Source organism: Eriocheir sinensis, chromosome 2 (assembly GCF_024679095.1).
Source record: "Eriocheir sinensis breed Jianghai 21 chromosome 2, ASM2467909v1, whole genome shotgun sequence".
Taxonomy (NCBI): Eukaryota; Metazoa; Arthropoda; class Malacostraca; order Decapoda; family Varunidae; genus Eriocheir; species Eriocheir sinensis.
In genome coordinates, this window is record NC_066510.1 from 24,183,207 (window position 1) to 24,205,706 (window position 22,500).

The following is a 22,500-nucleotide window of genomic DNA, read 5'->3' on the forward strand; positions in this document are numbered from 1 at the left end:
ACAATCAGATTGCTACCTCGATAGGCCGGGCCATTGGTGCTCGGAAGAGTTAGTTCACAGCTGCTGCGTTTGCCGTGGTGTGTGTGTGTGTGTGTGTGTGTGTGTGTGTGTGTGTGTGTGTGTAAAATAGGAAAGCAAAAAATCTAGTCTAGTAACAAGATAAAAAAAAAGAAACATGAATGGATAGAAAAATAGATAGACAGATAGACTAATAGATAGACAGAAATAGATACATATAAATTAATACATATTCCTTTAGCAGCAAGTCTGAGGGATGGGTCTGCACGAGAAATAAAGGAAGAGGTGGAAGGGAAGAAGGAGAGAGAGAGACAGAGAGAGGGAGGAAGACGAGGGAAACGCATCTTCTTGATATTGTAATTTTAGACTCGAGACGAAACTGGAAAAGCTGTCCTTCATTTAAATTTTAGATCTTCACATTCATGTAATTATCATTTCCATCAGGAAAACTTCATCTTTTCCTCAGATGAACAATCCCTGGCGTTCGGATCCGCGGCTCTGGCTTCGTCGGGAGGCCTTTGTTGAGGGGCTCCTGCATATGCCTAACCAAAGAAGGCAATAATGGTGAAAAGAGAAAATATTTATATGCCTCCATTTTAGCACAGACGGCCGTAGCTCCGCGAATATTGATCGACACTCTTCACTATCAAGTCCCAAGGATTCGCCCCCGAGCTCAGAAAAGGTTTAAATGCAACTACTCTGGCCCGGAGCCGAGTACGCGTAATTTACATTTAGATCCAGACGCATGATGTCGAGCAGCAGGAAGCCACTAAGACCGTCAGTTAGGTGTCACCCGCTTCCCTAAGAAGATAGAAATGGCTAAAGATTATAAAGGTATGAAGGACATGTATATCGCACTCTCCAAAAAATGAGTTCGAGTGTGTCCTGCCTCCTCTGCATCAAGTCAGGCGAGCCGAAGTCGGGACTGGAGGGAGGACAGGGACGCGCGCGCCGTAATAAGATGGTCGCCGTTAATATGATCAGTTGTGGATCCTATACGGCAGCCTCCAAAGAAAATGGGTTGGAAGTTCTTCGCCGGAGAGAAAATGGGCTGAAGGTTACGGCTGGTTTTCGTGGTGGGGGGGACGAAGGAAAACAAGGTGAAGGGAAAAAAAAAGCAGATGAATGAATGAATAAGGGAAACGAAGAAGTAGCGAAAGATAAAGTGAGGAAGAGACAAACTTACATAATATTATACAGAGTAAGTTTGTAGACTTGAATGGGCCGGCCCCGGGAAACTGGAGGAATGCCCGCGAGGGAAACGGGTACGGGAGAAGGTAAATGGAGCGAGAATCGACTTTATGGTGATAAATGTTAAGAGAACTCTGAGACAGGCCGGCCACTCGACGTGAATGGCCTCGTCTGCTACTCGTTTTAAAGAGAGAGAGAGAGAGAGATGGGGAAAGACTGAAAGACAAAAAAAAAACCAGACAGAAAGACATGCATAAACGAACAGATATAGACTGACAGACAGACAGACAGAGATGCAGAAAGAGAGAAGGCTGATGAAAAGCTGGAAAGGAAGAAGTTCATGTGGAGAAGACAGAGAAGAAGGAGAGGGAAGGAGGCAAGGGGTTCACAGAGGAAGGAAGGAAGGAAAGAAGATAAAAAAAAAAAGAAGGGAACCGGAGGATAAAAGAAACCGGGAGGTTGGTCGGGAAAGTGGGTGGGGGACCGAAGAGAGGAAGATGCACGGATGAATAATCAAGAAGGGATGAAGGAAAAGGAAAGGAAGGCCACCGGCAGAGAGATAAGAGAAAAAGGGAAATTATTGGATAACGTGGAATTAATGCAGAGAGAAAAGTAGTTTAGTTAAGACAGGAGATAGGGAGAAAGATGTATGGACGCTCAGAGAGAGAGAGAACAGTCAAGGAGGATGGTTACCTCAGAGTAGAACAAGCCTAATGTCATTACGTCCCCTCGGAGTAGGTGTTCGGGGCCGCCTCCTTGAAGTAATAGAAGCCGTGGAATTTCTTGCCTTTCTCGTTAGGTGACGGAGGGGAAGCCGGAGGAATGGTGGGGAAGAAGAGGCCCCTGCGCTATCCTGTGTCTCGGCGGAGGAGGGAGTCACAGGGCGCCTCAGAAGGGGAAGAATGGTAGCAGGGCTCGAACTGACGCCCTCCGAAGTCTGTGTGTGTGTGTGTGTGTGTGTGTGTGTGTGTGTGTGTGTGTGTGTGTTTTCATATGCTTTCTGTGCCCCGCGGGTGAGTTAAAAGCCATGAGGCAGGCGAGGGGGCAGGAGTGACTCATGAAATGTGTAGTACAACCGAAGACATTATTGAGTGCGCGGGCAGCGGCAGCGGCATGAGTCATGTCTTATGGATGGCTGACCCCGGGTGGCCTGCTGGCTGTTTAGTGCATTATTCACGGCCCTAAGAGATGTATTGAGGAAGGGTGGTGGAAACGTGCTCTAATAAGTATTGTAACATTAGACTCGTTATTATTTGATACACATGTTCAGCGGTATAAACTGGCTTCGCCCCGGCCCGCCTCGAAGGGTCACGTTGGCTTTTATGACTTTCCGGGTAACTCTTCTTGTAAACAGTGTCCGCAGGTGACGCCACACGTGTAACCCCCTTGTCTATGCGGCGCTTTCGTTGATGACGCTCACAGGCTGTTTAGAAGTGCTCCTCCACCTCCTCCTCTTCCTCCTCCTCCTCCTCCTCCTCCTCCTCCTCCTCCTCCTCCTACTCTTCTCATTCTCCCCCTTCCTCTCCCATGCTTCAGTGATGCTCTCACCTACACTCCCAGGTGACTGTCTTGTAAATAGTGTCCACAGGTGACGCCACACGTGTAACTTCCTTATCTATGCACCGCTTCCGTAGGTGACGCTCCCAGGTTGTGTCTCCAGTGCCCCTATCGCTCCTCCCCGCCTCCGCTCCCGCCCCCGCCCCTCTTTCTCGTCAGTCACATTAGCAGGAACATGGACACTCGCGTGGACACTGAACCTCGGCCGTGTTGTTTAATTGAAAGACCAATTACCTTCCTGTGCGCCGGAAATGGTCGGAGGAGGAAGAGGACCGCTCCCCCAGAAAAAGTAAAAACTCCCACAACAATTTTACACTGTTGTCCAAAGATGTAAAACAGGCCGGCTCCGGGGATGTTTCATGAAATATTAATTTTGTCAAATTAACAAAAGATACGAGTATAAAATGTGTCCCCGCTCTGTGAATACACCGGACCCCGCCGTGAAATGTACATGTATTTTCCTTGAGATGTGAGTTACGTTGTGTCACCGACGCGAAACATACACGACACTATTTCCATATGTAAAAATGAATGCAGGCTATCTAAAACCTTGATTATTTCTTTCGTCTCTCTCTCTCTCTCTCTCTCTCTCTCTCTCTCTCTCTCTCTCTCTCTCTCTCTCTCTCTCTCTCTCTCTCTCTCTCTCTCTCTCTCTCTCTCTCTCTCTCTCTCTCTCTCTCTCTCTCTCTCTCTCTCTCTCTCTCTCTCTCTCTCTCTCTCTCTCTCTCTCTCTCTCTCTCTCTCTCTCTCTCTCTCTCTCTCTCTCTCTCTCTCTCTCTCTCTCTCTCTCTCTCTCTCTCTCTCTCTCTCTCTCTCTCTCTCTCTCTCTCTCTCTCTCTCTCTCTCTCTCTCTCTCTCTCTCTCTCTCTCTCTCTCTCTCTCTCTCTCTCACTCCGTCGTATCTCCCTTCTCTCTCTTCTTCTCCCTCCCCCCTCGCCCCCCTCGGAACTGCGGCCATCGTATATATTTTCACAAATTTCCATTATATATCATCATTTTCATCATTGTAATTAAAGGGTGCCACAAAATTTCCTCTTTAGTATACGCAAAGACCTGAGAGGGAGCTGGGCGGCGGCGCGGGGCAAGATGGTCTGTCTGCGGCGGCGACACAAGGCCTATTTTCCCATGTGTCGCCCGGCAGAAAATGGCATGAAAGAATAATATGCCTCCTTATCATGGTCGTTTATTTTCATGAATTTATGTCGAGTTTTTGCCTCGGCATTTTGGTATACATGTATATATTTCGTCCAAAGTCGAAATTCTGATTAAAACATCCGCGCACATATTTCTTTGATTTTGTTTTCCGTTAGTGTTTGGTTATTTGGTCCTGCGCGTTGGTTGGTACTGTGCGGTGTGCGTGTGTGTGTGTGTGTGTGTACCTTTTAACCCCAATAACTTAAAACCTAATACATGCATTCCTTCATACATACATACATACATACATACATACACACATACATACATACATCCTATACACATACAGTTTCACCCTTTCTTCTTCCTCTCCATTTTGTCATTGCCACGACCTGAGTCTCACCTTCATCTTCCCACTCTCCCTCTGTCTCCTTAAGCCCTGCAATCCACTCACGCCCTTCTTTCATCCCTCCCTTCCCCTTTTACCCTTCCCTCCGCCCCCTTACCATCACTCACCCTCCATCTACTTGACGCGACTTCTCCCTCCCTTCCCCCTTACTCTCTGCATCTATAATCCTTCCATCTACCTCCTTTCCCTAATTTCCCAACACCCTCTTCTTCTTCTTCCCGTTTTTCCCTTCCATTCGTTCCTTCCTTCGTTCACCCTCCTTGTCTTTCTTTACATTTACTCAGTCCACACTCTCTCCTCTCCTTCTTCATGCGTTGATCTACATTCCTTTCATCTACCGTTTTCTTCTCCTCCCTCGCCCTCTCCTCTCCTTTCCCTCCACTGTTCTTCCTTCTCACTCCCTTCTTCCGTCTAACCACCTCCTCTTCTCTCCTCTGCCGCCCTTCCCTCTCTTCTTCTCGTTTCCTTCCACGGTTTTTCATCACTCCCTCCTTCTGTCTAACCATCTCCTCTCACACTACATCCCACCACCCTAACCTAACCTAACCTAACCCATCCCATCTTAACCTAACCTAACCTAACCTTCATTTTCATCCCCATCCCCTTCCATCTCTTTCCTTCCCTTCTTTCCTCTTCCGCTGCCCGTCCCTGTCCTCTCCTCTCCTCTCCTTCCACCATTCTTCTCACTCCCTTCTTCCTTCCGTCTAACCACCTCCGCCGGACTTACATCATTCTACTGCCTTGCCCCGCCCGCCGCCCTCAACATTCCTCTAAAGTCAATGAAGAATTCGCCTATTTAGAGAGGCCTCCGCTACATTAAAGGCATTCTCACCTTTCATATTAAACAGACGGTATTTCCATCCTTCCTGCCCTCCAGAGTATAAGAGAGAGAGAGAGAGAGATATGAAGAGATTGATAAAGTTAGATAGACAGCTACGGAGATAAATCGAGAGGGAGAAGAGGAAAGAATTATGTGTTTTGCATTACATAAAATTAAAGAATGAATGACAGACATAATATGGATACATGCAGTCTTGATGGCAATGATAAATTCTAAAGCCATAACTTAGGAGCATAATAATAATCTACATCAGCCATGCAGTGAAACGGGGGTAACATCGGGGGGGTAGAGAGGGCGAGATCAGTTACTTCTTGCTGTTACTGGAAGGGAATACTTGGATAGATCATTTTTATATCACATTTATAAATAGTTTTGTTACCTCATTGTTGTTTCCCGTGACCTCTTCGGATAATCTCTGTAACTTTAAAAGACTCACCGTAAAATCTTATTATTTATCGTCGTTTTTTCCTTTTTCTTTTCCCGCGTCTTGTAAGGGAAGTAAGAATGTCATTTATTTCCCTTTTAGTAATTTATAATATGAATGTCGTGTAGAAAACGTGAAGGAAGATTGAGACACCATATAAAAAAAAAACATTGCATTTTAAAATTTTGTGAGTGTCTTTGGAGACGATACGACGGAAATGTGGGCCGCGTCTTATAATGGAAGTAAGAATGTAATTTATTTCCTTTGTAATAGTTTATAATATGAATATCGTGTATAAAACGTGAAGGAAATTTGAGACACCATATAAAAAAAACAATTGCATTTTAAAATTTCGTGAAAGTGCCTTTGAAGATGATAGGACGGAAATGTGGGCCGAGAAAGGGATGAGGGATGTGCTAAGTAAGTAAATGGCATGAAATCCCCTCAAGAAAGAGAGGTTAAAGATGACGTAACGATAGCGTGGTATGGGTGAGCTGCTTGGCCCGCCCCCACCCCGCGACTATGGCTAAGTGACACCAGCCAACACCTGCGCCAGCCACTCCGACCCCTCACCTTAACTCACCTCATCTTACCTTTCCTCACCTCACCCTTCCTCACCTCATCTCACCTCATTTCACCTCACCTACCTCTTCTTCCCTCTGTCTTTCCTCCTCCTATTCCTCCTCCTCCTCCGCACCTTGCCCTACCATCTACTCTCCCTCCCTCCCTCTTCTCCTCTGTCTTCACCGCCTCATTAGTCTCTGCCTCCTTTTGCCTTTTATCCTGCAGCCACCTTCCCTTATTTTCGTCTCCCTTCCTTCCCTCTCCCTCTCCCTCTCATGTTCTCTCGCAGGCTTTGTTCTTCATGTTTTATTATTGCTTTCCTCGGCGCGCTTACTATACCATTTAACCTTGCCAATAAAGCATTGTTCTTACACGTTTCTTTTCGTTTCGGTATTATTTGCAACATGGGAGTTTTTATTTCATAGTCGGGGCTATTTTTCAAGACTTCGTTGTTGCGTAATCCCGAATGTAAACGCAAATTTTGGGGAATTTGTTGTCTTTAATGCAAAACCTCGTATAATCTATTTTAGTTGATAATTACTCCCTAAAAATAATAGCGTTTCAACTTACTTGAATTTACTTTCGTTAAAAAAAGGTTTCTATGCTTTTATTTAATAATTTTCTGTTGTATGAGAAGCAAAGCCTCTTATATCAGGATGAGCAGATATTTGTTTAAACTATATTTTCATACACATTTATTAATGAAATGTTGAAATTAGACCATTTGAAAACTCTCTCTCTCTCTCTCTCTCTCTCTCTCTCTCTCTCTCTCTCTCTCTCTCTCTCTCTCTCTCTCTCTCTCTCTCTCTCTCTCTCTCTCTCTCTCACGGCTAGTAATTTGACTACCGTGACGTCATCGAATAATTAACAAGGGGCGCGGAGTCCGCCGGCACATAACTCTGTTAAGTTTGTTATTAACCTTTTCTTGTGTTTGTGTCCGAGGCTCAGTCCAGTCCCACTACACCTGTGCTACAACACACACACACACACACACACACACACACACACACACACACACTCCACCCTCATCACTCAACTTCGTCCTGTCGTCCTCCTCCTCACAAACGCTCCCTCACACACCTGCCTGCCTCTCCTCACTGCACCTCCTTCACACACTCCAGCACCTCCGCCTTCACCCTTCAGCCCCACCCACCCCCACCCACCCACCCACACATCCCTGGCCAGGCAGTTTTGGGGAGCCTCAAAATGGCAGAGTTTCCTCGGCCTCCATCCTATTTTTTTCCTTCCCTCGGGCCTTGGAATTATTGGCCCGATTTTTTCCTCCTCTTTTCATATTTTTTCGGATAAAAGTTTTGCCTTGGTTTGCTGCAGCGACGTGCCTTGGCGGGTCACTGCCTCGCCTGGCCCGGCACCACGCCTTGCCCTGCTTCCTCCCCTGCTCAGAGTCCAGCAGAGAACAATGTGTTTGTTGTTAATGCGGAAACTAACGAAGAGGAGAGTGTACGGAACTGATTATTGGTGATTAAAATGGCAACGACCGTCTCATCTCTTCGAAAATCCTGGAGAAAAGATGAGCGATGATTTCCACCGCCCGCCGACTTTTGCCTCGGGAATGTCCTCGCCTGCCCACTTTATTTCCCTCTTAAGGCGCTTGATTTATGAAGGCAAAAATGGTCAAATCTGCCATAATGATTCTCCGGAGTCATGGGGCCGCGTGGGGTTAAATCCTATGATGACAGTTTGGCCCCGAAAAATTTGGCCGTCTTTCCCGGCTTACTTAACAAGATGCCAAGTAGCGCCAGCATTCCCAACTTCGATCAATAACTCTGCAAGGATATCCTTATCCGTTTATACTTCTTTCGCTACTTTTCGCCGCTTTCCTCAGCCTTCTTTCCCCGACCGCGGCTCTTTTTCTACCTTCCGGTGAGTTTTGGTTTCTTGGGTGCGTACGGCGCTGCCCTACACACCAGGGTCAGGGGCTAAAAAGGAGAAAAAAGCACGAGTGATAATTCCCCCGCCAGGACCCAGCGGCGGGGGATGTGGGCGGAACGGTAGTGTGGGACTCCGGGAGAAAAGAAGGGGAAAAGTTAACATTGGCGCAACTTTTCCCCTCAAAGTGTAACTCATATTGCGCCGCTGATGGAAGCCGGTGGATGCGTGGGGATGGAGAGGCGCGGGCTGGGCTGGAAGAAAGGGAAGGAGGACGGGAGGGAGGGAGGGAATGAGGGAGGGTGGGAGGGTCGTAGAGAGGCTGAGGCTGGTAGGGCGGGAAGGAAGCCACGGTGAGGGGGACAATACGAGAGAGGGACGGGCCGAGAAGGGTTGGAAGAAGCTAAATAGAGGAGGCAGTGGAGGGAAAGAGACTCAGCGAGGAAAGAAGCGCTTAGAAATTGTGTTACGAACAGGCTCAAGAAAAAGTATCGGAACTTCTTAGGATTTTTTTTTCTTCTTGTTTTTGTTTTTTTGTGTGTGTACTTTTGATGTCTAGTTACTCGATGTTCTTTTGTCGAAGGAGTTTTATACGGCGTGTGTCTAGCCATCATTATGCTTCCATTTTTAATAGATATATACCAGCACAAAAGAAAATGCTCTCTCTCTCTCTCTCTCTCTCTCTCTCTCTCTCTCTCTCTCTCTCTCTCCCTCTCTCTCTCTCTCTCTCGTCGAAGGCCTTAAAATCGACTATCGCCCCCCCCCACCCCCACTTGGCTATAGACTCAGATGACCCGGGGACGTGACTCGCCGAACATCAAGATTTATTCAAGTTTATTTCTCGTCCTTCGTTGACCTTCACGTCACCGCCCCTCACTCGTCTTTCTCGTCCGGCCCAGAAAATAGGACTTACCGAGATTATTTTTTTTTTATCTATTCCATCTTTTAGTATGAGTATTTTTTCATCAGTACTGCTACACTCATCCATATAATGTACTACCGAGATTTACTTAGCTATTACCCTTGTGATAGTGGGCCTGTAATGAAGGTTGTTGCAATAGATAATAAATGAGTGCTATTCCTGTATCGCGGTACCCATAAAGTTTTGTTTAGGTAACCATGCTGGGTTTTTTTTCTTCTTTTATTCAATCCTGGTGCCGTTCCTGTGAAAATCCTCTCATCATGAAGTCTAAAGCGTCCGTACATTCGCGCTTAAACATTCTCTACCCGCTTTCTACTGTATCTACAAGAATTTTTATAGAGAAGGCAAGAGCGCTGTGTGTGTGAGTGTGTTTGTGTGCGTGTGTGTGTGTGTGTGTGTGTGTGTGTGTGTGTGTGTGTGTGTGTGTGTGCTTTTAATTATTTTTTCTCCCTCTCCTGCTGAGGTTTGGCCGTACAGCCCCTGACTGACCGACGGTGCAAATTCCGCGGTGAGCACTGCCTTTGAGGTGACTGAGAGCCGCGGCAACGCAAAAAAAGTAAAACGGAAAAAAGAACGCGGGTGTGGACGATTGCCACGGTGAATATTTTGTCTCCTTTTGCTTTGCTTTGCCTGATCCTGGGACGGAGTGTGTGTGTGTGTGTGTGTGTGTGTGTGTGTGTGTGTGTGTGTGTGTGTGTGTGTGTGTGTGTGTGTGTGTGTGTGTGTGTTTTCCAGCTCTCATTTTCCCATCATCATCCCGATAGGATAGTCAGATGATGATGAAGAGGCTTGACAGGACGAAAGAGGAGGAAGAGAGAGAGAAACGAAGCTTTTCCTCAAGGACCGGGAATGAGGCAGTCTTTGAAGTCTTTCCCCTCTTCCCCGGAGTTTTAACGAGGATTTCATATGACCGAGCGCCATCTTTGACTTATCTGTCAGCTGATTACTCCTCCTCAGCCTCCCGTAAAACATCGACAAGATACCTCGCTTTTTACACGTCTCTCCAGGATTATCTACCTCATCCATGCGACTGGCGGGATGGGTCTTCTTATTACTTCTCCATTCCACTTCCTTCTTCCCGGCATACCCTCATTTCCACCGCATAACACACACACGCACGCACATACACATATATACTTTCATACAGGTAAAGACGGCAGGTGTATTTTCCTCGTTAGTCACCCGCGAGCACCTGGATACATATTCTGAAACCGAGACTTTTTTTTTAATCATCTGCGGCGATAGATGTATATTTTTTCTCGTAGCGGAACGGACGCCAGCCTCCCTGCAGCCGCTAACTTCCCCATCTTCTTACGCATCCTCTCCTCCATTCCTCTTTCTCTGTCTTCTCCCCTCATTTTCTCCCTCCCTATCTCTCCTCGTTTCTTCCGATCCTCCGTTGTTTCCTCGCGCGCCCTCGTCTCCCTCCAATCTGCCCTCTTTCGCTCCCTATTGGTCCCTTCGCGCGGTGAAGCCAATTGGACAGTTTCTGGTCCATTACGAGCTGGACGGTTCATGGCGCGCTAAACACGGCCTTTTGTGGAAGACTCAAATCTAATTGTCGGGGAGAGAACAAAGACTTTTCGGAGGAGAAGAGATGAGCTGGGGAGGAGGAAGGTGACGGGGAGGAGATAAAGGGAAGAAAGAGAAGGCCTTGAGGTGACGCCGTGCAAGTGATGAAACAGGTATTGTCTGTTTCCCGGAAAAGCGACTTTCAAACCAAATTAAAATATAATCATTCGAAGACGACACAAAAACAGGAATGTTAAAAAGTAATGAGGAAGGGACAGCTGCGGTAGTCTTCCCATTGAAGATTAATATCGTTGAAAAAGTTATGTTTTTCTCTTTTTTGAACGTTCTTTATCATTTAATGTTAAACTTTGAAGTTTTGCGTGTAATACGTGCGATACCTTTATCTGATGGCGTTATACTATTTTTAAAGAACTTTGTTGGCCAGACTATTAAATTTCACATGTACCATAAATATAGTTAATTGGTGATTGTTGTACGTTGACAAAAAATTAAATGGAAGGGATTATTTACTAATGTACGGAAAGTTTCGTTTTCATTTGTACCATTATTAAACAATGTTATTTTTCAGCGGGATATAAATACCGTGTCAGTACTGCGTCGGCATAACAAAGTGCAGGTTTCCACGCCACCGCCCGCCACACCGTGACCTGTGAACGCTGCATCGCGTCTCGTGACTGACGAAGCGTCTCTTTGATAAGACCTCGCGAACCTTTCTTCGACGGACAGGCAAAGACGAAACATTATATCCCGTCTTGTCCTGGAAACACACGAGGCAATAAAGGGAGACGTAGGATGAATTAAGCAGTTTGCATGTTATTGACGGCAACTGGACTGGATCATCCATATATAATTACCTTCGCTGTGAGGAGACGACGAGGGGACAGACAGAGGGCACGAGGGAACAGTTAATGTTATTACAGTGTGACACGATGATCTTTTGTTGTGGCCTTCATGGCTCCCCACACACCCCACCTTGTCTTCCTCAACCTTGATATCCGCCCCACACTCATCTTTACCTCTTCCCACACGCCTCCACTCCCTCCACACACTCCACCACGCCCACGCTCCCCTTCCCGCTCCACCGCCTCACACTGCAAGGCCATCCACGCTCTCTAGAGACGTTGATGCATGCGCCCAAGGACACCTGCAGCTCCTGAATTCTCACCTGCCACAGCATCTTCCTCCCCTGAAAAGAAAGGCGATTCTTTACCCTGAGGAAAGGCGAGGAAAAGGCGTAGTAAAAAAAAGAGTAAGCCAGTTTACACAAGACTTAGCAAGAAAGCGAAATCCTTTGCTCTCTCTCTCTCTCTCTCTCTCTCTCTCTCTCTCTCTCTCTCTCTCTCTCTCTCTCTCTCTCTCTCTCTCTCTCTCTCTCTCTCTCTCTCTCTCTCTCTCTCTCTCTCTCTCTCTCTCTCTCTCTCTCTCTCTCTCTCTCTCTCTCTCTCTCTCTCTCTCTCTCTCTCTCTCTCTCTCGCTCTCGCTCTCTCTTTCTCTTTCTCTCCTGAAGACGCAAGGAGATGCACAAAGCCTGTTTTTGATCGCTGCCTTTTTTTCCCTTCCATTGATTTTCAGGAAGAGCACTTAAATTAATATGGAATGCCTGTATCTTGGAACCGAGGATAAAAGCTATAGACGTACCGCAACGCTTAGATCCACGTATACACCAGACGCGAAGCAGGTCACTAAAACAATGCGTGTACTTCATGTTATAGGCATCACCTCCTCCTTACCGTCTGCCATTTTGCATCCCATTATGAGCCGTTGGGTTTGTGCGTGGCTTAGTTCCGGCTACCTCTCACTCGTTTTGTATTGAAGAAACTTAACTAACTTACCTTTAAATGCGCTATGATGTGTGTGTTCCTTTCCCGTTGTTCCTCATTTCTTAGTTTTGATCAATATATAAAAGTGAGTTCCTTCTCCCTCCTGTTGTTGGCGTCTCGTGTTCTTTCCCTACCTTAATCTTTCGCTCTTTTTCGCCACGCCATCCCTTTCCTTCTCCTCCGTTTCCTCGTCTACGTTGTTCCTCTCTTTCTTCTTCTCCTTTTACTTTGTTCATAATTCTCATCCTCCTTTTCTTCCTTGATCCTTCTCCTCTTCCTCTTCCTCTCTTTTTCGCCATCCCTTTCCTTCACATCCTTCTCCTCGTCTTCGTTGTTTCTCTTCTTCTTCTCCTCTTACTTTGTTCATAATTCTCCTCCTCCTCCTCCTTTTCTTCGTCTTTCTGATCCTCCTCCTTTTTCTCCTCCTCCTCCTCCTCCTCCTCCTCCTCCTCCTCCTCCTCGCCGCCTTGCACGTCTCGTTATCATAATCAATATGGCCAACGATCACCCCGCGCCCCCCTCTTTTCCCCTCCGTCCTCGCCTCTTCTTGACGCCTCCCCCTCCCCTCTCACACTCTCTCCCTCCCCTCACAAGCCTCTTAGTTAGGTCTCATTAACGCTCTCTCTCTCTCTCTCTCTCTCTCTCTCTCTCTCTCTCTCTCTCTCTCTCTCTCTCACTCTCTCTCTCTCTCTCTCTCTCTCTCTCTCTCTCTCTCTCTCTCTCTCTCTCTCTCTCTCTCTCTCTCTCTCTCTCTCTCTCTCTCTCTCTCTCTCTCTCTCTCTCTCTCTCTCTCTCTCTCTCTCTCTCTCTCTCATACACACACACACACACACACACACACACACACACACACGAACGCACGCACACACTCGCCCTTCATCAATATACGTAATTTTTTCGAACCGTATTTTTTCCGTCGCATCGCTTTGTTGTATTTATAATTGTTAAATGGATATTTTTTTATCTGTTGCTTTTGCATTTCTCTGAGTACCCGAAATGATGCTGTCTGTGTGTTTTCTGTGCCTTACGTGTGATGTGCTTTTTCTTTTATCATCGAGAGAGAAAGAGAATGTGTGTGTGTGTGTGTGTGTGTGTGTGTGTGTGTGTGTGTGTGTGTGTGTGTGTGTGTGTGTCGATTCGTTACGTCAACCTTTTTTTATCGGCAGCGCAAAGTCCCGCGCTGTCGTCGATCAAGAAAATGTTGCCGCTGTGAAAAGTCTTGCTCTCATAACTTCATACAGAGAAAATTCGAGACAAGTGGACGCCGTTTCCTTTCTCTTATATATCTATTTCTCGTCTTATTCCGGTAAATGCTCTTATGCAGGACTTGCAATACGAGTCATGTACATTCTTTATTTCGAAGATGTACTAATTTCTTTTTTTAATATACCAAGGTAGTAAGCGGAATAAAGAATCTCGTTTTTTTTTCTCAAGGTATGGAAGGTTTGAAAACAGGAGGGCAGGTACTATTAATATTCGTCATAACATTAACCTGAAAGTAATATATCAGGAAGTTCGAGTGTCCAAATAAGTATAAGTGACCGAAGTCCAGTTATAAGTAAGTCTAATCCGTATGACCGTCTATAATGCTCTTCTTTGGTGTGTGTGTGTGTGTGTGTGTGTGTGTGTGTGTGTGTGTGTGTGTGTGTGTGTGAGCGCCCGTCTCTTCCGTCTCCAGACCGTCTCTCTTCGCCCTCCAAGTTATTAACACCTTAATCTTTTTTTCCTCCCTTCTTTTCTTTTTTTTTTTCTTTTTCTCCTCGCCTCCTTTTTTCCTCAAGGCGGTGAAGGTCGGGGAACACTAGTGGCGTCTGTTTTCTCTCCCTCTTCTTTCGTTCCTTATTTTTGAAGCGGACTTTTTCAGTGTCCTTTTTATAATAATATCAATACTCTTATTACTTTTTACGTCATTATTTTTCGCCCGGTACTTTTAGTTTTGCTGAGTAAATATTTCGTCTGTCTTGTTTGCTCTAATTTTGCGTCTCTGTTTGTTGTTTATATTAGTATTATTGGATTTTTTGGTTCTCTGTCTTCTTATGATGTATTTGAAAAGTAATTTTTTTCTTGGGGTCGGTCGTCGTGAGACTTTTTTTTTATATATGTATCATACATTAATATTTTTTTTTTTTAGTTATTAATATGCAACTCTTCCTTCACTTTTTACTTGGAGAATCTGAGTTTTCCTCGAATTTACATTTCTCACTTTTACAACACTCTTTTACGCCTCTTATTTTTTTCTCCCACTTTTTCACTCTTCTTGGGTTGACTGTGTGTGTGTGTGTGTGTGTGTGTGTGTGTGTGTGTGTGTGTGTGTGACGCTGTGAGTGGTTGTGTGTGCGTGTATAGATGAATGAGTGGATGGTAGGAGAGGAGTGGGTATGGTAGGGAGGGAGAGGGAGAAGGAGAGCGGGCAGGGAAGAAATGAGGAAAGACCTGAAGAGAGGGAAAGAAAATGGGAGAAGGAGGAGGATGGGAAGTAGGATGACGGGAGAGAGAACGGGAGGACGAGAAAGAGAATGGGAAGGAAGGGTGCTATTGGAAACGACGAAGAGGATGGAAGGGGAAAGCAGGGAATAAGGGAAGGAAAAAAAATGGGAGATGGGGAAAGAGGGAGAGGTAGGGAGGAAGAGGAAGTACCAAGATGACTAGGAGTAGGGGAAAGGAGGAGTGGAGGCGAAGAGAAAGAGTGGGTAGAGAGATAGACATTGATGAATAGGATGGGAGGGGTAGGCAGCGAGTAAAGGAAGGAAGGAGGGGAACCAAAAAGGGAGGCAAAGGGAGGGAAAGAAGAGGAAGTACAAGTTTGATAAAGAGGAATAGATGGAAAAAGGAGGATGGGAGAAAGGTGAGGCAGGGCAGGTAGAGAGGGAAGAAGGGGAGGGGGGGGGAGAAGGGGGAAGTACCAAGGTGTATCGCTGCTCCGGGGGTCAAGCGGCAGTGTAGTAATTGGATCCAAAGCTGTTTACTCACCTCGCCGGAGTTTCGCTTCAGAGGATCTTGAGGTGGTTCTTAAAGCTCAAGATCTCAGGCCTTTCAGAGTGGGAGTCCTGGTGTAGCCCGACCTTTTACCGACGCCCCCGCACCTCTCCACCTCTCGTCTGCCCTCCCCTCCTTTTCCGTCCCCCTCTTTTACCTTTCCGTTCTCTTCCTCCCCCACCTACTCAATCCCTCACCTCTTAGTTATTTCTTACCTCCCCTCTCTTTTCTCTTCCCACTAATTTACTAACTCATCACCTCTATTTTCCTATTTCTGCTTTTTCGTTTCTTCTTTTTCCTCGCTCTCTTTCTTCTTCTTTTTCATCTTCTGTTTTTCCTTCTTCTTCTTCTTCTTCTCCTTCTTCTTCTTCTTCTTCTTCCTCCATTATCTTCACGCCCCTTGACCTTACACCACTTCTTTAACCCATCTCTCTCTCTCTCTCTCTCTCTCTCTCTCTCTCTCTCTCTCTCTCTCTCTCTCTCTCTCTCTCTCTCTCTCTCTCTCTCTCTCTCTCTCTCTCTCTCTCTCTCTCTCTCTCTCTCTCTCTCTCTCTCTCTCTCTCTCTCTCTCTCTCTCTCTCTCTCTCTCTCTCTCTCTCTCTCTCTCTCTCTCTCTCTCTCTCTCTCTCTCTCTCTCTCTCTCTCTCTCTCTCTCTCTCTCTCTCTCTCTCTCTCTCTCTCTCTCTCTCTCTCTCTCTCTCTCTCTCTCTCTCTCTCTCTCTCTCTCTCTCTCTCTCTCTCTCTCTCTCTCGTGCATATTTACTCATTCCTACTTTTCCTCTTTTTTTCGCGATTAAGTTCATATTTTTCCCTCCTTACAGTTGGCCAGCCGTCTTGAACGTTTCTTGAGGAGCATCCCGTGAGGAGTTTTACCTGTTACTCATCTGTTTAGTATCGATTAGCGCCTTGCGAGTTAGCCATCCATCATTCTTGGGGGCATTGCAGACGCTCCTTGGCTTATTCTTTCTGTTGTCGGTTTGGGATCTTACGTATAAATGACTAGTTGTTGATCCCGACGTGTGGTGGTCATTGTTATTCGAATGCGTCTCATTCACCTGTTTTGATGTTGTTTCTTTCCGTGTATCTCTTTCTACTCTCTTTTAAGTCTTCCCAATAAAAAGCATAAAAAAAAAAAGAAGAAGCAGTAAACGTTAACAAATGTGAGGGATGACATAGCGGCTCTTTTTTTATGTTGTTTCTTTCCGTTTATTTCTTTCTTTCTTCCCTCTTTAAGTCTATCCGATAAAAGCAATTGAAAAAAAAGCAGTAAACGTTAACAAATGTGAGGGATGACATAGCGGCTCTTTCTCAAGTTCTAACCAAACTGTTTCCTATTTACGTGCACTTTTGTTTCCCCCAAAGAGATATTTGACTGTTTTGTGTGATACAGAAACTTTAGCAGCAAAACTCCGGAATTTTGAGTGACGAGTCGAGTTTTGTCGACTATATCCTGTAGAGGGACGAGGAGTAGGGCAGGAGGAGGAGGAGGAGGGGAAGGAGGAGGAGGAGGAGGAGAAAGAGGAGTGGAAGAAGAGGTGGAGGCTGGAGAAGGAGAACGTGGACAGAATGTGGGAGGGGGAGCGAAGGGGAAAAGGAAGAGGGTGTCAGGAGAGAGGAACAGGTGAAACAGGAGTTGTAGTAGTAGTAGGAGGAGGAGGAGGAGCAGGGCGAGGAGGAGGAGGAGGAGGAGGACATAATAAAGTCCGGGTTTAGCAATAAAGAAAAATGTCCTCGCTGAAAGGCAAATAGAGATATATCAAAGGTATTTAGCACAAGCTTCTCTTTATCGAAGCTAATTTAAATATCAGATTATAGATGTAATCTCAGTCGTTTTTTGCCATAAGATACGGCAATATAGAGAAAGAGCAAAAACTCAAATTAGCAATCGTGATTGAAAATTATATTGTGTAATTATATCAAACGACTCGATAAACACTTTTTTTAATTGTTTTCATCAATTCTCAAAACCCTTATCGCCATTCTCTCTGGTTCCCACTTTGAGGTCGTCGGTGAGGGCGCCTGCACCAAAATGTAACCCTGGGTGCACTTGTATCTCCTTTAAACATTCAGCGGCCAGGGGGAGGGCCGGGCAGCAGACGGACGAGGAGGTTGCACTGCCCAGGAAACTTTTTACTTCGTCCCCTTTAGAAATATTTTAGGCTCGTCTTATCTTTATATCAGGGGAGGCCGAGTAGGTGACGGGGGAGGCGGGGAGCGTTAGGCCTCGAGAGGGAAAGGGTTGTGGCGGGTGAAGGGGACGCGGCGAGAAGAAAGACGGGCATGTAGCAATCTCTGTCTGGTAGGAAGCGAAAAAAGCTCCTTTCACAACGAAATAGTTTCAGACGGCACCACGCGCGCCCACGTCCACGCACGCTCACACACACGCACACGCAAACAAGATTTCGTGTAAAAGAGTTCTGAAAAACGAGAGACACAGAGAGAAGGGGTGGAGCGGAGAGGAAAAGTAGGAGGAGGAGGGAGAAGAAGAGGAAGAGAAAGGAGGAGGAGGAGGGGTTGGGAGAGCCTCAAAAATTAATTTACCAAAGCATTCTTCTCATTAAAATTTCTGGCAACTTTTCCTGGGCGCAGAAACCTCCGGCATATAATATGAGATCCCGGGCTGCATTCTTATCAAATATAATCTCCTCCCAAGTTTGGTAATTTTGTTGCACGGGCGGCAGCGTGGCGAGAACAGTAGCATTATTTTCTTACCTTTCCCGTCTTTTTCGTCCGTAGCAGTGGACGTTTCGCTTTTCCCATTCTTACCTTTATGTTACGTTCTTCTATTTATAATTCACTTACTACGCCTGGCAGTAGTAGAGCGTAATAATAATGCACGGCGCGTTTTCTGTCGTTGGTTTATGGTCGCAGAAATGGACGTAAAGAAATGAGACCTTCCTTTTTAGTGACGGGGGAAAAATGTCTCTTTGCCCCCTCGCACTGATTAATAAACCTGCAAAGAGTAAAATATCGATCTCGTAGAGTCCTGACGAGTAAGATTCCGCGAACTGCATCTCGAATTTTGATTGGCGGTCGGAAACAAGTTTGAGCCTCGTCGCGAGTCTCGTTCTCGATGTAGAAGATACGAAGGGAAACATTTGGGACAGAGAGACAGACAGACAGACACATAGATCTAGAGAGAGAAAACAGCGAGGCAAAAAAACGCTCATATTGCTAAACCGCTCCAACAAGAACCTGTAGACGCAAATTAAAACTTGGAGAAATTTCCCTTGCCTTCTAAAAACTTCTTTCGCTTATTAGATTTAGCTGCAGTGTGAGGAGAAGGCTGTTTTGACGGCTAATTAACCAGACCAGTTCTGTCGATCGATCGCTAATGCTGCTCCTGCCTACCAACCTCCTGCAGCTGCTGGTCACCCCTTCCTCGCAAGACCAAGACCGAGACCGAGATCGCCCCCGTGCTCCTACTTTACTGACCATGCTGTATGCCTCGAATGCCGCTATTACTGCACGAAAAGAAGCACGCAGCAGGACGATAAGTGCAGGACGGGGTGCGTGGAAGGCAAGAATGAAGGGAAGGGGAGGGAGACGGAGGCTGGGAGGGTGAGAGGGAAGAAGAGAAAGGAAAAGGAGGAGGAGGAGGAGGGCGGTGTGTGTGTGGGAGGAGGGGGCAGGGGCGATGCAGCACGGGTATGGCGGTGGAAAATAGCCTGCACAATAGGCCTCCTCAGCAGCAGGTGGAGGGCCGGCCTGTTGTGTGAGTGAGAGGGGAAGACGGGGAGCGCTGCCGGATAGGTTTCAACTCCCCGTCTCGACTGTCCACGTGACCAATTAGAAGGCTGATGTCCCGGATAAAGCACGTTACTTTTTTGTTAAGAGGTTCAATAAAACAATGTGTGCTTATAGTGACGGGCGCTTTCATAGTCTTATTTTTAATTCTGTGATGCCGCTAAGAGTAATATCCGCTACTCCGTGTGTGTGGATTAAAAGAAAAGAAGGAAGCGGAAGAGGAGGAGTAGGGAAGCGGATAAAGGGAGGAAGGAGTACGAGGACGGAGATGAATTATAAAAGAAAAAAAAAACTACACTAAGCAATCAACTTCTGGTCAATGAATGAATCACTTCCACACGCGTACATCGTAAAGAGGATAGTAAAAATAAACAAAAATCCTGCTGGTGTTGCTGATACAAAAAAAAAAAAAGCAGAAATATTCAACAACACGCACGAAATACACCTGAAACAGAAAACGATGTGTGGAGAGAGAAAAAAAAAAGCCGTGTGAAAGGGGTGGAAAAAAGTCCCGCGATGCTGAAGTCAAAACCAGAAAGAGTCGGGGCAAAGCGGTGTCTGAACCCTAAACCCGTAAAAAAGGAAAGGGTAGTTCTCTCACTATCACCCTCGCATTAAGCAATTAGCGGAATCACAGCCTCGCCTCCGTATCTCCTGAAAAACAAACACGCCTTTAATACGATGGGCGAGAGAGAGAGAGAGAGAGAAAGAAGAAAGGACGAAAGAAAGAAAGAAAGGAAGGAAGGAACGAGAGGAAGGAGAGAGAGAAAGAAAGAAGAAAGAAAAAAAAGAAGGAAGGACGAAGAAGGACGGAAGGAACGAGGCTAGGACGGAGAGAGAGAGAGAGAGAGAGAGAACAAGTATACATGTTTGTCTGCATGAGTATGTGTATGGAAGGAGGACTCAAGCAAACCAATTTTCGTCACAGACTATTCAAGGTTGCACAAGCGGTGGAAACAGAGGAAAGATAACAAAGCCTTAACTCGATAACTCATTCTTGTTCTTATCTTATTCTTATTTAAGTTAGCGGCTTTCTTTTTTTTTTGTATTCTTTGTATGCCTGGATCGCCATGGCCTTAACACAATGCGTCTGGGTGTGATTATTCGCGATATTAAAACAAGAAGGTGTCAGTTGTGAGTCGGAGCTGGCCTGGCTGGCGTCCTCGGCGTGGGGGCAACACCAGCCGGAAAACACGTAAATAATTAATTTCCTTATTCACAGAGGCAGCGTGTCGCGGCGACTCAAGGGCCCCTCACCTGGCGGCGGGATTTGTAACTCTTCTCCAGAAATGTTCTCTCCCATTACTAAGATCTTAAATGCCTTACTAAACATATTTTATTTATTGTACTAATTTACCGACACTTGGGTTTTAAGATACGTTTCCTCGACACTTTTGGGAGAGGTTTAACGTTAGCCATCTTGAGCGTCATCAACTCCATCATAATTGTCGTCATCACGGGTCTTCAAGCACACCTTTTGCTTGATGCAGCCAGAGGGCACCACCGAGCACTTGGCCAGAGTGCTCCTTGGGGCAGAGCTGCTGTTCTCGGGACCAAAATAACCTCTCCACCTCAGAGTCCCTCTCCCCCTTCTCTCCTTGCCCCCGTCTCCCTCCCCCCACCCCCCTGCGCCACGCCCGCCCATACCCTCCTTCCCCCCTTCCCCTCAAACACTTCCTTCCTGTTTCCGGCATTTTCCTCTTCCGTAAAAAGCAATTAAATGAAGCCGCTAATTTAACTAAACAGAGTGTGTGAGCCAGGTAGCCGACCCTTCAGTCCTTCTCCGGAGCTCCACTATTAAACCTTTTCCAGGCTTCCTGCCCTGCTTCTCGTCTCCTCCCTTCCTCCGGCTTATCCTTCTCTTCTCGGCCTTCTCGCTCGCTGTTTTTTTCTGCCGCCACCTCCCTCTTGAGGTTGGGTCTGGTAGCTCCTGCCAAGAGCCGGTTCTCCGTCATTATGCGGGGCAGGATATAAATAGTCTGTAATTTATCATTATCCAAAGTGGATCACTGGACGCCCGCCTCTGTTCTTTTCTCGCCGCCGCCGCCGCCCTGTGAGACAAAAATGGCCGGGGAAAAAAAAAGCTCCAGTTTTACAGACATTTTTTGGACGGAGTTTTGTTTTCTTGTCGCGCGCCTCACGGCTCTCCATCGTGCACCGCGATATGTCCGGAAGCTACACGACAGATTCCAGGGAATTTTTAACTCACCATTGTGTTTCGAAAATGCAGTTGCTGGTGGAGTTTGTTCTTTTATGGGTTTTGTTTATTTTTTCTTGGTGTTTGTCCCCAATGCTATCAGATGAAGCTTTGTATGGCCGAGGCAGCAAGAAAGGCAGAGGCCGCGATGGTCACCACCCGCGTGTGTTCGGGGGCGATGAGGGGACGGGGGGGAGGGGGCACGGAGAGGCTGCGCGACAATGGGGGGTGATGGAAGGGGGGAGGAATTATCGATTAAAAAATTAATCTATGTAAGTCTGAAATCATCGAAAAGGGTTATAATATGTTGTCAGAATACGTTCGAAAGCTTAAAAAGATTACTCCCTCCTCCGAACATTTTTGCCTCTCAGTTGGGTAGAAGTCTGGGGGCTTTCACGATTTTTTTTCGCGCAAAGTTAGTTACGGCGCGTCCCGCGTCTTTCGGTGTGCGGTGTCTGAATGGCCCGTGGAGCCGTGTTTCTTCAGCCGGGGCCGTGTTCACATGGGCCTGTCTTCGTTAGTGTGTTTGCGTATGAATCTGTGTTTGGAGTTTTCATATTTTTGTGTTTGTAAGTTGTGCGCCTGTAATTGTGCACGTGTTTGCGTTTCTTGAGCAGGGTCGTGACTTAGTTAGTTGGCGCAGGGAATGACGGTAGAGAGAGGGAGAGAGAGAGAGGATGCAGAATATATACATGAAGTCGTGCAAACACTGACACCGGGGCTTTTTTCATGGCGTCTATTTGTTTAGACTTCCCCGACATGAGCGATGCAGTGCCTGGCCGACACTCCCTCAAGGCCGCGCTACACGACTCGCCCGCCGCAGAGCAGCGGTCGGCTGACCATCAACACGATGCGACACGACCCAACACGCTCCGGCCCCACACTAACCACCCGTTGTTGTTGCAGGAAACCAGCGAAAGCGAGGCAGCCGCAGGAGGGAGCGACACCCCCCACAACGGCCCGTCGATGCCCCCTGGACTGGGTCCGGCTGTTGCAGCAGCCGCTGCCGCCGCTGCTGCCGGGGGAGTAGGCGCCCACACCTTTCTGCAACAAACTATGTCACAGCTTCTGCGACCCTCCTCCGCACGCCCCGACCTTGTGCCCTCCCCGCCTTCACACCTCGGCCACGGGTCAGAGACTCCGCGGCCCCCCTACTGGGGCGCCCCACATGACCTGCGCCCCGATGCTGACCGCCAGGACACCCACTCGCCCCCCACGAGTGACCCCACGAAGGTACAGTAGAGAGCAGTTTGTAGTCTGGGCCTAGGCCTGGCAGC

General features: G+C 46.9%; 1 protein-coding gene across 4 annotated transcripts in view; it reads left to right on the top strand.

The window, feature by feature from the left end:
- The window catches only part of LOC127001540 (protein pygopus-like), a 202,516-nt gene that overhangs the window by 115,680 nt on the left and 64,336 nt on the right, over window positions 1–22,500 (top strand). For all 4 annotated transcript variants that reach the window (XM_050866189.1, XM_050866171.1, XM_050866179.1 and 1 more), the window contains one exon: window positions 22,130–22,456. In XM_050866189.1, coding sequence (XP_050722146.1) covers window positions 22,130–22,456 — 327 coding nt within the window. The remainder of the gene's footprint in view (window positions 1–22,129; window positions 22,457–22,500) is intronic.